This window comes from Chenopodium album, chromosome 12 (assembly GCF_948465745.1).
Source record: "Chenopodium album chromosome 12, dcCheAlbu1.1, whole genome shotgun sequence".
Classification (NCBI taxonomy): domain Eukaryota; kingdom Viridiplantae; phylum Streptophyta; class Magnoliopsida; order Caryophyllales; family Amaranthaceae; genus Chenopodium; species Chenopodium album.
Genome location: NC_137845.1, coordinates 53,289,501 through 53,307,983, shown reverse-complemented (window position 1 = coordinate 53,307,983; position 18,483 = coordinate 53,289,501). Strand labels below are relative to the sequence as shown.

General features: G+C 33.7%; 1 protein-coding gene and 1 pseudogene across 2 annotated transcripts; both read right to left on the bottom strand.

The window, feature by feature from the left end:
* Window positions 1-6,151: 6,151 nt before the first annotated feature.
* Window positions 6,152-11,785, bottom strand: LOC145570624 (putative pentatricopeptide repeat-containing protein At3g08820 pseudogene; annotated as a pseudogene). The gene is made up of 4 exons (XR_014096534.1): window positions 11,522-11,785; window positions 10,230-10,342; window positions 7,210-10,106; window positions 6,152-7,114 (listed from the first exon to the last, which is right to left on the bottom strand). The product of XR_014096534.1 is annotated as a putative pentatricopeptide repeat-containing protein At3g08820 pseudogene (transcript).
* Window positions 11,786-16,139: 4,354 nt separating this feature from the next.
* On the bottom strand, window positions 16,140-17,152 carry LOC145572618 (PLAT domain-containing protein 3-like). The gene is made up of 2 exons (XM_081631577.1): window positions 16,930-17,152; window positions 16,140-16,691 (listed from the first exon to the last, which is right to left on the bottom strand). The coding sequence occupies exons 1-2, from the start codon at window positions 17,005-17,007 to the stop codon at window positions 16,212-16,214; spliced, it is 558 nt and encodes a 185-aa protein (XP_081487703.1). The 5' UTR covers window positions 17,008-17,152; the 3' UTR covers window positions 16,140-16,211.
* Window positions 17,153-18,483: the final 1,331 nt, after the last annotated feature.

The following is an 18,483-nucleotide window of genomic DNA, read 5'->3' as shown; positions in this document are numbered from 1 at the left end:
TGCGGGCGCGCAGCACTGTGAGAACCCGCGCAGGAATGCTTCAAGAACAGAACACAAACAGAAGGTTTTGTGCGCCTTGTGCGCGCTTTGTGTGCGGCGCGCGCCTTTGATATGTGCGGGCGCGCAGCCCTGGGAGAACCCGCACAAGACAGCAGCAGAAGCAGAGCCAAAACAGGGAGTTGTGTGCGCCCTGTGCGCGCTTTGTGTGCGGGCGCACACTCTTCAAGCGCGAGCGCGCAGAATGCTGGGAGAAGGCGCGCATCCATGGGTCTAATTCCCCGTACCCACAGATCTGCGGGCGCACAAGATCTGCGAGGGCGCACGCACAACATTTGCGCAGGCGCGCAGTGTATATGCGCGGGCGCGCACCGCTGAGTTTCAGTTTTTTTTTATTTCGTATTTTTGTATCTTTTAAGGGACCTATATATATAGGTCGTAGGGTAGATTAGTGGAGCATCTAGCCTTATCTTAGAAATAATTAAACCCTAATCTAGAGAGAGAAACTTCATTAGTAGAGAGAGAAAGTGTGGATTTTCATTATTGATGAACTTGGATATTGAAGAATGAGCTTGATTGAATCTTTGTAAATCTTCATCTTCAATTAATGAGCAATCTCTTACTCTCTTTCTTTACTTTTGTATTTAGTTTTGTTTTCTTATTTTGATTTTCCTTCTTTGCTTATTGATCATGTTAATGCTTATTGATTTGATGATTGATATTGTCTTTAATATGATTTGTGAGTAGTCACCTAGCCAAGGGTGTGGGGATGGTGTAGTTGTTAATTGATTCATGCTTATGATGTTGGGGTTATGTTAATGGTGATTAAAGTCTTTGCATGTTTGATATTCTTTAATCTTCTTGCAAGTGCACATTGTTGGTTGATTAAAGGTGAATCTTTGCTAACAAGAAACGGAAGTTGACTTAGTTAAGGTTCATTGCTATCGATAGTTCATTGATTGCACCTTCTAATATATGGTTCTAGTGTGGAAACATGGAGGCTATGTTAGGAGAAATCGATTAACCCCGGAAGGCGGTTAGATCGAGCTTTATTTCGATATTCTTGCATGTTTAGTTTACCATTGCTTTGCTTCCGTGTTATTGCATGATCAAGTGACATCTACATCTACCCACTTCCCTTGGTGTTTAGTTATATTGATCTTTAATCATTCTTAATCTTTAGTTTAATCTCTTAGTTATTCACACTTCTTGTCCCGAGATAGCTTAAGTCTTAAGTAGTGAATGCGGTGTTTATGCATGTCTCCTTGTGGTTCGACCCCTATGCTTGCCTTATACTCGTATTAGGTTTGTTTAGGTTGTATAAATTGTATTTGATCTAGGGATAGACAATTGACGACGCGTGTATTCCCTTGTCAAACTTCTATGACATATAGTGCGAATTTGGTTAAACCCCAATTGACCGATTTAGTATTAGATGGAGAAGCACTTCATATTAGATGCATTTGTCATGTTCTTAACTTGTGTGTGAAGGATGGAACACAAGCAATTGGTCCATTTTATCACAAAATAAGGAATGCAATTATGTCTATTAATAGTTCTAACTTGAGATATCAAGAATGGAAAGGTTTTTGCAAGAAACAAAGGAGAAAGACTATAAAAATAGCACCGGATTGTCCAAATAGGTGGAACTCCACCTATGAAATGTTGAGTCGGGCAATCGATTACAAGGTTGATTTAACACTTTTTTATAATATGAAATTTCCACAATGTGCTTTACTAGAAGATGATTGGGTTAATTGTGAAAAATATATGAATTTTTTACAATTACTATATAGTATGGCACATTGTTTTTCTTCTGTATATAATCCTTGTTCCCATTCTTTTCTTAGCAATGCATGTTTACTTGCACAACTTTTTGCCGAACATCGATTACAATATGAATATCATGGATATCTTCCATCTATGGAGGAAAAATGGCGTAAATATTACACTGATATTCCTATGATTTATATTTTTGCTTCTATTTTAGATCCTAGGCAAAAATATGATGGCACTTTTTTATTAATTGATATTTATTATAGTAACATGAATTTGGAAGATGATGTTGAAACTTTTAAAAATAAGGTGACTAATGAGTTTATCTCTTTATATAGAGTTTATGGAACCGTGTCTCGATTTTCCCCTTCTCAAACATCCAAAAACGTAAGTAAGCGGGCCAAAGGTTTATTTGCACAAGCTGCTAACATGATGTCCAAGTTTTCAGGTACGGAATCCACATCAACTAGGAGAACACAAAGCGATGTTTCGGAGTTGCAAATGTACCTAAGTTACAACTTCATGAAAGGCATGGACGATGAAGAGAAGTTTGGCCTCGACATCCTTGATTGGTGGAAATCACAAACCATGAAACATCCAATTTTGTCGGAAATGGCTCGTGATATTTTTGCTATCCAAGTCTCCTCCGTTGCCTCCGAAAGAGCTTTTAGTGCGTCGGGACGGGTTTTAGACGATAGAAGAACAAGACTAAAACCCGAAACACTTGAAATGTGTGTTTGCTTCAAGGATTGGTTAGATGCCGAAACTCGTTCTCAAGATCGTACTTATGCACAAAACGACGACGATGAAGGAACGTCGACTTCTTTTAGTTTTCATACTTCTCAATCAACTCAATTGGCCGATGACCTTGAACCACAAGAAGACGAAGACGAACAATAATAATTACATTATTATATATTTACATTATACACTATCGTACAATTTTTGTATTATCGAACTTCGTATTCCGTATAATAAATGAAGTTATTCACCAAATATTGTACGATTTTTAATTATCATTAATTATTTGTATTATCGATTTATCGTACCGGCTACCAGCATATAATAAATTAAGTTATTCTTCAATTTTTTGTGTTTTCGAATTATCGCACTCGTAATTTTTTTTTTTATTATATGCATTGTTGTTTTTTGCTAAATTAATAAAATTGTTTTTATTTGTTTATTTAAACTTAAACATAATTAGATAAATAATTTATATAACCTTAATTTAAATAAAGTTGTTCAAAACAAAATATATTAACATTAACATAAACATAAATTAATCACATTATTTATATAAAATTAAGTTGTACTAATATATATATATATATCGTTTTTTATTTACATTTATTATTTTTTTTTTTTTAAAAAAAAAGAGGCCCGGTTTGGCCCGCGGCCCGGCACGGCACGGCCCGCCAGGCACGTGGGCCGTGCCGTGCCGTGGGCTGGGGTGTGCCAAAATTAGGCACGGCACGCCCCCCACTGCGGCACGGCCCGTTGCCCATGTTTAATCATAACTTGTAATAATTTTTGCACAGCCCGGAATCGAACCCTGGTCTGTACCGTGGAAGGGTACTATTCTACCTCTAGACCACTGGTGCTTTTGTTTGTGGTATATAAAACTAGGGCTGTCAAAAGCTGACACGACACGACACGATAATTCGACACAAAATAAACGGGTTTGGGTCAAGAATTCTCAACCCGTTTACATAATTGGGTCGATACGGACACGACACGAAAGTAAACGGGTTAGGTTTGGGTTAAAATTTTCAACCCGAAACCGACACACATAACCCGATTATATAAATGGGTTGAACGACAACCCGTCAACCTGAACCCGACACGCTTAATCTATTAATTGAGTAGTAAAAAAAACTAAAAATTTTTATTCAAAACTTGTAATTTTTTAAATTACCTCGACACTATTTATACATTTTAATAATTTTTTGGCGGTTAATTTGGCGAAAAAAATTATAATTTTCATCTTTTGTAAATTAAATTTAATTTTGCGATTAATTTGAAACAATTCTTATGTATGGTTATATAGTTAAAACTACTAACTTTAAACCCTTGTGTATATATTATTAAAATTACTAAGTTAAAACTGTTGTAGTATCTTTAATGAACTAATGATGTCTGTTTTTTTTTTTTTTAAAATTTTTTATAATTGAATATTAATTAGTTTATTACAAACTATGTGGGTAAAAGGTTATACGGGTAACCCGTTTAATAAGCGGGCTAAGTTTGGGTCAAGGGTTTTCAACCCGTTTAATAAACGGGTTAGGTTTGGCTCAAACGTTTTTCAACCCGTTTAATATCAACACGAACACGAACCCGACATGACACGACCCGTTTGACAGCCCTATATAAAACTACTTCCAAGAGTTAATACTCCAAGATAATTTGGAGGTTGAATTTAATTTTCTTTTTCAGTTGTAATGTTGTATCATACTAATTGATGATTTTGAGCTGTTGTTGCCTTAATTAATACATTAGATGGAACTAGAATTTTTATTTTAATTTAATAAAAAAAGAGCCATCTACTCATAAGCACAAGTATATGACTATATGACTATTTCATTTCTCTTAAAATGACTATTGGCTCATCTCATTTAGAAAAATAAGTTCAAGAAGATAGATCCTACAAGTAATAAAATAATTTCACACCAAATAAATGTTACTTCCTTTGTTTCTTTTTTATTTACTAACTAGGTTAAGTCCCGTGCCATGCACGGTCATAATTAAACTTTACAACAAAAATTATAAAGGATGGTGTTAATTATTCAACAGTAATTTATCCAAAAAAAAAAATTATAACAAAATAACTTGAATTTTAATTTATACCAATTTATACCAAATTCATAAAGGTTATTGAATTGAATTTTATTAAAAAAATAAATAATATAGTAATAGAAATTTAGAAGCTATAAGGTTTTACATAAGAAAATGAAAATATTAGCTTATAATTTGTTCACACACTTTGACCCATATATGAACTCATGTACATTTGTCCTTATAATTTGTTGACACACTTTGACCAACATAATATAAAAATTTAGTTGATTTTATATTACTTTATGATAATTAGTATTATGTAATCAACTTTTTAAAATATATATTTTTAGTGAGTATTAGGGGTTTTACATTGCATAAATGCATAGATCAGAGTAATTAGATTGTAGAAAAGTGTTTGGTAAATAGCTGATTGTTTAAAGCTAATTGATTATGTGAAATGACCAATAAACTAATTGTAGGGTAGGTAGTTCATATTAGAAATTTTAATTAAATGGGGGTATAAGTTTCATTTCAATATAAGAATTGAATAGGCTAATTGAAAAGGCTCCCAAAAGGAGCTTTTTGAAAAAGAGCTTATTTAGTGGAATAAGCTCTTTAAGTAAGCTACTTACCAAACACCTTGAATTGACTTATTTAATAGTCAATAAGCTAGTTACCAAACACATCCTATGTTGTTGGATTATTGTCATAATGTTTGCTTTTATAATTTTTGTTTTCTTCATAATTTTAATAATATCTAATTTGAAATATAGATGGTCAAAGTTGTGTCTCGACAATTCTAGCTTATAAAAAATGGAGGGAGTATAATATAATAGAATAATTTTATGATTTTGTTCAGTTGTTCTTATAAAGAATAGATATAATTTTAAGATTTATTCAAAGTATGCTACCAAAATTATTTTTCTATTTTTAATTTAAATAAATTAGACTGTCAAATGATAAAGTTGGAAAAAAAATTGATAATATTATAATAATCTTAGATAATGATGTATTTCAATACCTTATTTTTAATCTATAGTATATTTCAATATTTGTAATTAATAGATATCTCGTATATAGAAATAATATATGTTAAAAAAATTAATTGACTATGATTGGATTAAATGTACTATCAAAATGGAAATAAGAATTATTTGTATGTTATAAAATGCAAGTCATTAAATTTCAACAACAAACACAAAAAAAAAAAAAAAAAAAGGCGGGAAATTTTGCAATGACATCGTGACAAGTGGCACTTTAGGTTTGCTTTTAGTATAGGTTAATTGATTATGTTCTGACTTTTATAGCCAAATAGGCTCCGACTCCAAAGATACACTATTAGGATGATCATCAAAATAATATCACGTGGGATATGTGTGTAGGTTTGTCTTGAAAAGAATTTTGAAGTAACAATTTTCACCCATTTTTTTAATTGAGCATATCCATAGTCACGGACTCACAGATGCGCGTTTAAGATTAAATAAAAATGAAACGAAGAGAGTAATCAATTTATATGTTATTTTAGAGTGGGAAAAGAATAAGTTAATAGGCTAAATGTACATCACAAAAGAAGACATTTTACGGGTAACCAAATAACTTCGGATAGCAGTACAAAAAAAAAATGAATTCCATCATACAAACTTTCAATAGTGTTTTCTTGTCAATGTTACATTGTCTAAATGATGATATATCCTACAGAAGTGGAACATATTTGTAAATATTCATACAAACAGCAACTGTTCTGCTCTGCATAATTGCATATCTTTGTGCATAGAATCATACAAATTACTTCAACTGCTACTCTGTTAAGCCACTGTGCACATCATCAGTTCTCAACTCCCATACTTCCAATTCTGGCTTATCAAATGTAGTTATAGTTGAGAATGCAGAAACACATTGAGTAGGCTGATACTGAAGTTCATGCAGTCGAAGGTCCTCAAATCGTGAAGCATAACAAGACTACATCGCCTCAAAAAATTTATAAAAAGAGCAGAAGCATTGGACAAAGAATTTCTCTTCTGTGAATGCTTATGAATCCATTTGATAGTATCATAAATAGCTGTTCATCCTGAAAGATGTTTATATTAAGGCAATATCTAATCAAATTGAGAGTGAAGGATAGCTCAAGTGGTTAGAGCTCCTCTCCCGATTCCAAGAGATCTTGGGATCGATTCTCATCACCTGCCCTTGTGGCTCTCTAAACACCCAAATATCTAATCAAATTACTTGTACAATATTAGATTGTTAACAGTCTTTTAGCAAAAATATTTGAAGTCGATACCTGGTTAAAAGTTGGGGATTTTGTGACCTTAAGAATCTGAAAATGAATGATCAAATGAAGAACCTGCCACTCGAATCTGGGAACGAAGAACTATCTTCAATGTTCAAGATCTTTTGACTTGTTGATTGCCAATACTTGATCAGTTGCTCTAGGTAAGGTCTTTATGTGATTCATAATCTATACTAGTCACAGTAGTCAGAGGCGAAACTAGCTGACGCATCAATGTTAGAAACGCTTCCTAATAAATCGTACCACCTTCAAATCATTAAGCGCAATTGTTTAAATCTGAAAAAGGAAATGGAAAGGTATCAAATAAAGGTGGGGGGAGAAATTGATAAAACTCATTGCACTCTGTGACCAGTGGCTGTCAACATGCTTACCATATGTGCTCTCAATTGGTCTTTGTTTCCTCCACAAAAAGCACTACTTGATTTATCTGACATTAGAACTCTAGCATTGGTCTCCCTTAATTCCGTAACTCATAATTCATAAGATAGCTTACTGAATATCTTCTGATTGAATCAATACTTCTTTCCAGTTGCTGGCATAGCATAACAGGTGACTAAAAAACACACATATATATGTCCCATGCATTATTGAAGACAGGTCACCTAGCACTATTAACACAAGCAAGTATACCACCCATATATCAATCAATCAATCAATCAAAGCCTTAATCCCAAAAGTGGGGTCGGCTAACATGAACCAAATTTGATTATTCCGTGTAGTCATCAACATAAATCTTTCTCCTCCATCCCTTACGATCCAAAACTTCATCCTCACGTAAATCCATGCACTTCATATCCTTCCTCACTCCTTCCAACCAAGTCATCTTTGGTCTCCCTCTTCCTCGTTTAATCCCTCCATGGTCCCACTCTTCCACTCTTCGCACCGGTGCACCCTCGGGTCTCCGTCTTACATGTCCAAACCAACGCAGACGATTTTCCCTTAATTTATCTACAATGCCCGCCACACCTACTTTCTTGCGAATAACCTCATTTCTGATTCTATCTCTCCAAGTATACCACCCATAATAATCTATAAAAGAAGTCTTAGATATATTATCATCAAAATTTCTTTTAACCCAGAGAAAATCTGCCCCAATTCCCTGCTGGTTTCAGTCTCATATTCACAAAAGTAAAAAAAAAAAAATAAATGAAAATTAAAAAAGTAGAATTTATTTGTCAATAGAGTAGCAAAAAAAAAAAAAAAAAAAAAAAAAAAAAACCTCAAATTAAAGATTTACCAAAACTTTTAAGGTCTGATAGGGATCAATTATTAAATGGTTACATCTGAAAAACATGTTAGCTATTTTTATATTAACAAATTTACAGTGAAAGTGTGAGAGAAATGAGCCCTAAATCCCCCATTCCAAAGACACCACTGGTAAATAATGCAGCAGATATAAATATATTCTGGAAAAGAAAAGGAGGGAGAGAGAACCTGAAAACATTACAGGAAGCTTATCCAAAATTCAGCTTTATCTTCATTATCATCAACTTCATTACTCACGAAGTTTGGTGAAGTATAAATCAGAGTAAGAATCGATGTAGGAAAAAGGGGAAGCAAGAGATACAGAAACAAAGGAATATGATCCTTGAAATCATCAGAATTTTGGTTTTAGCTTAGAGTGACAAAAAGGGGGAAGCAAGAGATATAGTAGCATGATTTCCCATAGAAATGTTTGCTGCACAAAAAGTACTCAACTAAACATCACCTTCTTTCTTTTGCATCTGTAAAAACTTCCACGTATATTTGTAAAGTTCACAGAGGAAAGAGCTATGATGTTTGTCTTGGTTAAATTGTCATCCAACCAAGAACTTTGCTGTGTGAATTAAAACTTTACCGATAATCTTTACACGAACATGTCCCGACAATAAAGCAATGGAGGTTTGTGTCTCTTAGCACAATCTCTCTTCTATTAATCCTTGAAATGATCTTGATTGCTGAATGACATTTACCACAGACATGAAGGTTTAGCAGGCCTATGACGGTACTACCATTTGGTTGAAGACCAAATTTTACCATCTGGGCAAAAAGACCAAATGCAACTTTAGCATGCCCATTCATGAATAGGACAGACATTGTAGAAGTCTAAACTGCAATGTGTCTCTCCTTCATCTCTTTAAAAACTTTCCATGCAGAGTTAGAATTCCCACATTTAGCATACATGTCAATTATGGCTGTTCCAAGAGGAAGGTTGGCCACCACTTCTTCCCACTTAAGGGAGTTGATTGCCCGCTCTCCCAAATTCATTGCTCCAAGCGTTGTACAAGCATGTACCACGGCAACAACGACATTGCAATCAGGCTTTACATTCTCTCTCTCCATTTCAAAGAACATGTCTATTGCTTCCTTTGCAAAACCATTTGCTACATACCCTTGAATCATAGTAGTCCAAGCAAGTAGATCCTTTTTAAGCATTTGATCAAAGATACCCCGTGCTTTGTCCACACATCCACACTTGGCATACATGTTAATCAACGAGGTATTTAGAGCCATATCTTTTCCTAAGCCATTTAAGTTAACATACCTGTGAATCCCCTCACCTAATTCAAGTGCGCCCAACTCTGCACAAGCACAAAGAATCCTTGCAAGAGGGAAACCGTCTGGTTTCAAACCATTTCTCAAAAATCTTCTAAACAAATTCAAAACTTCAGAAAATTTTCCAGCATCAAGATACCCACTAATAATCGCAGTCCAAGAGCGTAAATCTTTCTCCGGCATATTATCAAACACTTTATGGGCATCATATATACTCCCACATTTTGAGTACATGGACACCAGACTAGTATTAACATACACATTTTTATCAAAACCCAATTTTACAACAAGGCTATGGATTTTCAATCCCGACCGATAGTCATAAATCCTAGCACAAGCTTTCAGGGCGAATGAAATAGTAAATCTATTGGGCAATAAGCTCTTTGAACGCATAGATTGGTAGTATTTGATAGCTTCGTCAAACAAGTCATTTGAAACCAACCGTTTAATCATTGTAGGAAAGAGATAGATGTTGTGTTCATTGATCCGGTCGAAAATAAGTTTGGAATATTGGGTGTTGCCAAATTGAGTGTAATATCCCAAAAGGGTGTCGAGGAGGTGAATTTCTTGGCACAACCCAAGGCGTAAAAGGCGTGCATGGGCTTGTTTGAGGTGCTCAAAGGATCTGAAGCCAATGTCGAAACAACTTTTCAGCTCCAAAGCTTTTATGACAGAAATGGAAGGTCGAATTGCTGGAGTTCCTGCTAAAGTCATCACCATCTCCTTCGAGTACCTTTCACCAATATGCATACAAAGATCATCAGCTATGGCTCCATACAGATCAATTACTATGCTTCAACTAATAAAAAAGTAACCAAAAACACACCAAATATGAGTCCAGGAGAAGAAACCATACCTTGGAATTGCAAGTTGTTCCTTTTATCAACAATTTGAACTAGCAAAATTCCTTATTCTCACGAAGGACGCAGAAAAAGTCAAGTTTGCAACGTTCAACCCATGAGAAGAAACCTTCAAGATAAAGTATGAAATGACATTACCATTTAACAATTAGTTCCTAAGTTTACACTTTCAAACGTAAAATTTCTTCTACAAATGACTCCAACAATCAAAACATTTTAATATTTTTTACCTGTAAAAAGTTTAGCATCATTTGTAAACTCTTTAAGAAAAGTAAGACTCATACACTAGTAAACTACTGTTGATATAATAAAGTTTGAGGGTTTCATACGATTATGCTACATGAAGTGGGCATTAACAGAAGCTAATTAAAAGTATTCAATTAAGTCCAATTCTAATTGAGATTTATCTTGAGTTGATGATGACATTGATAAGAACCTAGTGATTAGCAAGAATGGCAACAGAAAGCACTTTGCATAACCACCGGGAACCTGCTTCCCATTACGCATAAATGACGCTAACTAGTTATTCTTATTCCTCTTATCCATCTAAACTACAAAAATTAAAAGCTATATATCCTACATAGTACTCCAAAAAATCAATATCAAAATGATGAATTGAACAAATGACAGAGCACAGAGAGGTGAAACAACTCTAGACTACTAATAACAAAGTAGAAATCAAAAGATACATCATGACATTGGAATACTAATCGATCATCGAACGAAAGGAATCATGTATACGCCAGAATTATGTATACACCTTTAATATCAAGCAATGCACACAAACAAGCTCATTTTGTCTTCCATTAAAATACTTTTTAAACCGCAAATAAAACAATCTGACCCTGAAACATGGTGTAACAGTCTAACCAAATCAAAATCCAGAACAAGCTCTCAAATCCTGTCTCGACACGAATTTTACAGCTCAAATAATCTGAAAAGTTTCAATTGCAAATCAAACACTAAATTATTAACACTCTAACCGATTCAAAAGCAGCTAAGTTTCAATTGCAAAGAAAAAACCCAAATTACTGATAATGGGTTTCATCAATTGTTAACAATTAAGTATTAGCAGCAGAACCTAGCAAATTCCAGGGAAAAAAAAAAAAAAAAACCAGTAATTAACTAGTTTAGGCATAAATTAAACATCTATGAATCCAATTTGAAGGCATAAAACATAATCAAAACCACAACTTGACATTCTCGTAATAGAATACCTTAGCCAATGTAAGGAAAGAAAAAATAATTCAATTAGAATTCGAAAGAGGTAGGCAATGAAAGAATTTACCTAGTGATTAATGAGTTGAATTTGTTGAAAAGGAGTTTGATTATGCCCTAAATCCTTTCTACTCGATATTCATATTTGAGGTTGTTCTTGGGAGAATTATATTCGAAATCAATACTCCAACTTTCTTCCCATTACCGTTTCTACACCGTTTCTGTCAATTAAAGTTTTTTTTTTTTTTTTTAAGGTAAAAAAATTAAACATCTCCTCACAAGGGGAATTTCTAATGTAATTTCTGTGAATTAAAGTAAGAACGATTGAAACTTTGGTAAGTACTCCGTAGTATACTAGTATATACTCAGTAATAGTGATAGGACTAGTCTGTTTCCGAGCTATGCTCGATCTATAATATTACTCCCTCCATCCCTTATTGATTGCTTTTATAAGTAATTTTCACGAAAATTAATAAACATAAATAAAAGTAGTAAAGTACATTGAAAGATAAATTTACATTGGATATGCAAAAAAGAAGAGAGATAAACTAATAAAAATAAATGGAAAAGTAAAATTTACATAGAAAAAGTTAAATTTACACAAATATTGTTGTAAATTGGAGAGAATTTTGGTAAAAAAAAATTACTTCAATATTAATGGTACTTGAAAAAAGCAAATGAGACTATCATTTTGAACTTAAATTTGGTCATAAGGGACTATCAATAAAGGACGGAGAGAGTAATATTTAGTTATTATATTAATTATTAATTAGTCAATATATGCTAGTTAGAAATTGTTTAAAATACATGTACAACATACTTCCGCTGTCTCTTTATGATTGCAACATTTCTATTTTCACACTTGTCGATGCATGATTTAAATCGTCAATATTTTTAATTACTCCCTATGTGTTTTAATAAGTGTTACAGTTTGACTAAACACGTATGTTGATACCTGAATATGATCATTAATTCATCTAACTATATGTTTGTAAAACTTTAATATTTTTTTTTTATTTTTTTTAAAAGAGTCACTAAGGTGGGGGATGAGAATCGATTTCAAGATCTCCTGAGAAGCTCTAACCACTTAAGCTATCCCTCACTCTTAAGCCTCAATAAACTATAGGTTTTTTTTTTTTTTAGAAAAATTGCCCGGAATAATCCTACCTTTAGGCCGTTCGCTAAAAATAATCCCACCTTTATATCCACTCCGCTATAAATGGTCCCATTTTACTTGGAACCGGTTGAGCAGGTAATTTTTTTTTTTTTAAAAGTTGAATTAACACGTGTCGCTTCTTGATTAGTCAAAAAAATAAAAATAAAAAAGTAGTAAAAAACCACCACCACCACCTAAGCCACACCAATTTAGCCACCACCACCCAACCTAAACCCTTGAACCACCATCCCACCCACACCTAAAACCACTGCGCTGACCGGAATCCCACCAAGCCAAGCCAAGCCAACCCCAATTACCCATTAACCCAACCCTTTAACCCCATTAACAATTTAACCCAACCCCAAAGCTCCATTAACCCAAGCAAATCAGGGCAGGGGAGTTCGAGGACGCAGCTGGAAACGGTGGACGGTGGAGATTAACGTGGCCAGAATCTGGGGATGGAGGAGGTCGGCGCGCCGGAGCTGTGTTTAAGGGAGTTAAATCGTGGTGGCTCGCCTGGGTTTTCGCGGGGGAAGGAGTGAGGGAGAGGGTTGGTGGTTCAAGGGAAGGGGAGGGGGTAAGTCGCGCGCCGGAGCTAGGTTTGGGGATGGGTTCTTGGCGCGTCGATGCCGGTGAGGGAGGCAGGCAGGTCGGGTTGGGTTGGGTGTGGAGGGGCAGGGGAGGGGGTTCGACGGTGGTTGCGCGCTTGGTTTCGTGAGGGAGGGAGGTGGTTCAGGGGAGGGGGTTCAGGTGCGCCACTAATGCCGGCATTGGCGTTGGGGTCTGAGCTGCCGGAGCCACGGTGCTGGGGCGGCGGGGAAAGCTTGGGCTGGTGGTGTTTTTATATAATTATTGATTTATTTATTTTTTCTTTTAAAAAAAATTTAACTTATTTTTAAATTTTTTTTATTTTATTTTTATTTTTTTAACGAATCATAGGTCGACATGTGTCAAGCAACTTGTTATAACAAGTTATTTGACCGGTTAGGACCATTTCTAGCGGATTGATATCAAAGGTGGGATTATTCCGGACAATTTTTCCTTTTTTTTTTGTTGTGAGAGTCACAAAGTGCATGGGGTGAGATTCAATCCTAAAATCTCAAGAAATCGAAAGGGAAGCTCTAACCATTTGAACTGTCCCTCACTCTTAGAAAACTATATGGGAAAATTGATCTCAAGATCTATAAAAATCAAGAGGGGAGCTCTAACTACTTGACCTATCCCCCACTCTCATAAAACTATAGGAAAATTAATATTATCAAAATATACATTATAACGAATCCAACAATGTATTACAATTATACAATAATATTTGTCTTCTTTCAAATATTAGTAAATTAATCAAGTCAAAACAATTATGTGAATAGTGAAAAAAGTCAAAGTATAACCCTTATTAATACACGGAGGGAGTACTAATGTATAAAATTATTAACATTTTATATTAAAATTGTATAAACCGAGACGTATCTAACAAGATCCCATATGATTATACTTTTGCATAACTATAAATCATTAAAGCTAGTCAAAGTAAAACATGAACAATGTAAAAGTCAAATTGTTTCAATTATATATTAAAAAAAAGGAAGTAATTGTTTTTAAGTTTATGGAGTAGATTATAATTTTTTCATTAGGGCTGCTAATGAGCTGAGCCTGCTTATGCTTATGAACTGTTCGAGCTCAACTTGGTAGGGCTCAGCTCAAGTTTGGAATGGCTTGAGACTAAATGAGATGATACACAAGTCATGCTAAAATCAACTAAAAAAACTCGTGGGCTGCTCAAATTAATTTTTTAAAGAAATGGTTTTTTTTTAAATGTTTTTTTTTTTTTACATTTAAAAAAAGTTAATAAGCACAATAATAATAGCCTACTATTATAACTTAGGTAGTTAAGTAAGTTATGTGGCATAGATTATGTATTTATGGGCCTAAACGAGCCTATTTTCAAAATCAAACCTTTAAGATTTTGAACTTGAGCCAAGCCATGAATCGAGCTCCATTTTTAGCACTTGAGCCAAACTGAATTTAATTAAAAAACTAATCAAATTCTAAATCTAACTAACATCTAATTAACAGTAGGTTTACTGTAGCTATTAGAATAATTCAATAGTATTATTTGGAAGAAAGATAAAATAAAAAAAAAACAAAAGTTTAGTGATAGCATTAGAAAAATTCCATTTTATTTAAAAAATAAAATTAAAATGTAGTATTAAGTATTAGGATGCCAAATGTCAAATATTTAACAAAGTATAATAAAAAGTTGGCATACTTATGTTTATTTACATCTATCTATAAATTAACAACATCCGACTCCGAGTGTAGCAGGTGGTATAGAAAAAAGAAAAAAGTAAAAAAAAAAAGCACTGTATATATATGTGGGTGTGTTTTATTCACCTGATTTTTACTCACCTGATTTTTACTTATCTGAACTTATTAGCTCTTATTAGAATTTATTTTAATTATAAATTAAACTTGATAACTCTAATTAACCTTTATCATAACTTATCTAAACTTATTTTTGCTAAACTTATCTTATCTAAACTTATTAACTGTAAAATAAGTGAAAATAAAATGAGTAGAACAGAGAGAAGACACATCCTAATTCCTAAATATCATGAATCATGATTTGAGTGATCCTCTTAGAGTAAAAGCTCCGCCAATTTCGCCTAATCCACGTGGTTTGATCCGATCCCCTCAACTCTAATTTTTTTTTTTTTTTTTTTTAAGAAACAAATCCCCTCAACTCGCTCATCAAAGTATAATATGTCAACGAAATTGCTTTCAGGTAGCTAGAGACGTGTCACGTGGCCGCTGTATTGGTGGATTGATTTTGTTGTTTAATTGTTTGTCATTGTCCTGGCAATTTGATCATGTCCACACCTCCAACTCTCCACGGGCTCCAACAAAGATACCGAATAAATAAATGTCCCTTTTATCATTAACATTGATGACCAATTCTACAATTGTCCATGATCAATATTTTGAATTAGGTGTTTTTTTTTTTTTTTTTATTGTCGGTCTACCTTAGTAACTAACAAGAGTTAACTTAAATAGTAAGCAACTTGATATCGTTTAACGGAGGTTTTAAGTTATAACATTACCGAATGCAGAAAACGGGAGACTCATCCACCAAAAGCTAAGTTGTGCAACTCATGTTAGATCCAGTTGTAGTCGGAGTTAAGATTTGGTAAACCGTTTGAGGCAAACTCAAAAGGGTCTACCTTAGTAAACAGTATTCCGTCTAAATGTTACAAAAGTATTACTACGTACTACCTTCGTTACAGGTTATGTGCAACGATTTGACATAAAGCGGAGAGAGAAAATGTCTAATTATTGCACATAACTTGTAACGAAGGTAGTATATATTACAACTGTGTTAAGCAAAGGTTTTTAGAATATTTTAGACGAATATTATAATAACTAATAAGATCGAGATTAGAGAAAATTGAACAACACATAATGGTATGAGTATCAAATACAATGCTAATTGAAATTAAAAACTATAACGTTGATGCATCAATTATTTAAGCGATGATACAAAAACAAAATATTTTATTGAATGGAAAGTAACGCATAATCAAACTCAATCATAAATTACACGGAATAATTAATTAATTGCAAGGAGGGTTTCAACAGGAAGAAGTGCATTGGCAGGACGACGTCGTTTGAGACCATGAGTATTTTTACAATTATCAATAACAGCAGAGAGCTGGTCAGGAGGAGAAAGCCATTGTTCAACGGTGAACAACTCCTGAGCACATTGGGCGTGGGGCCCAGTGGTGGTGACCTCGACGTAGTTACAGTACCAGTCAGCTGTACCGTGGTGTCCGACGGATCCATCGGAGGTAAGCACCATTGAGCAAATGGGCCCATTAAGGCATGGGCCTCGGCCCGAGAAGATGTCCAAGTTGCCTCGCTCGAAATAGTCGTGATCCGGGCCCATGAGCCCACCCCAGGCCTCTAGGTTTTTGATTAGGATACCGCTGCCTGTATCGTCGTAGAATATAACGCTGATATTAGCATCGGTTCCTCCTCTGATTGCCTTGCTTGTTCTAATGTATACTGTGTATACACACTCGTAATCATCCTACATATTATCAATCAAACAAACAACACCAATTACATCAAAACTTAGATATATAATTAACTTAGTTACTCAAATCCATCTGCCTGGAATTAGTTGTCACATTATTTTAAAACTGATAACGCCACAACTAACTCAGATATCAAAAGTTAGATGATGAACTCAGATCGATGTGTCTGAAATTAGTTGTCACGTTAAATTTAAACGATCCGAGTAGTATAAAATAGATGGATGTACTTACAGCGGTGACGGAAGATAGACCGAAAATGAATAGGGATAGGAGGATGAGTGAACTGGAGAGGATGTGTTTGGCTGCCATTTGTCTTGTGATAATTGATGAAGGTGGAAATGCTTCTCTCTCTGTATACCTAGCTCTAGAAACCAACAGATGGATCTGAGGATTGACTTATTTAAAGAGGATACTCCAATAATTTAAGTAATTTTGTCGGATGACTTGATTTACTTTCACGCGCGTGTTTAACGTGAGAGAGATAAGAGGAATCGGAAAGTTGTACAACAATATAAATACTACATAAATTGATAGGAGGAATAAGTAACAACTATAAAATACTACGACATATAATTTTACAAAGACCCTCATTTCAGTTCAGTTTAGCTCCAATCAGTTCACTTCAATTCAGCTTCTAATTTTCTTCTCTCATAAAATATTTATTTTAGCTCTATTTACTTCACCTCCAATCAGTTCAGTTTAGTTCAGTTCAGTAAATGTGAACAGACCCTAAATCTCTTTTTTCTCCACTTTTTTTACATTTCATTATAAAATTTTATCCCTTTCGCTAATACTACCCTTTCCTTTGAGCAATCCCATTCACGAGGAAGAAAAATGCTTACGGTTCTCTACTTCTCTCTACCACTTTCTCACTCATCCATATCACTTTCCTCATGAGTTTTTTTGGTGAGCAAAATTCCACCACATTCATGAGCCAAAAAAAAAAAAAAAATCCACCATTCTTTCTCCTACATTTTATTATACATTTATAATTTTATACGCATCATATTTTTTCTCTCCTATTCAATTATCTTTTCCATATAATTTATGTTTATGCATATTTAAATGAATACAATAGTTAATCATGTTATCAATTACATTTTTAATTACGGTTGAAAATTTTAAATTTATAAATTATTTGTAATTATGTATTTCAATATTTGACCTTCCAATTTTCGTTTTTCAAATTAAATTTTTTTTAATGTTTTTAAATTTTAAAATTATTTTTAATTACATTATTTAATTTTTAAATGTTGCAATTACAGGTTTTGAATTATTATTAATTAAGTTTTTAATCGTAAATAAAAAATTAATTATGTATTATTTTGGTGTTTTATATTTTTTACGATATACTTCATAGTTAATTATATGCTAGAAAATATATTTAATTCATATTAATTATATTAATGTAAGCTAAACACCTTCCATCATCATTTGAAAAACATAATAATCACATATAATTGCATTACATTTAAATATTTAAATGAAATTAAAATAGTACAAGAAATAAAACACATAACATGCATGCTGGTTTACAATACATTACTCATGACTACATGAGAGTGAGGTGTAGCTGAATGGTTTGAACTCTCTTTTCAATTTCAGGAGATTGTGGAATCGATTCTCATTATTCGCCCGCGTGGCTTTCTAAACAAAAAAAAAAATATTTTTTTTTGAAACAAACAAAAAAACTATTTCATCACACATAATTATTAGCAAGATAACAAATACCACTACCTTTCCACACACACACACAACAACAACAACAAAAAAAAAAAAAAAAAT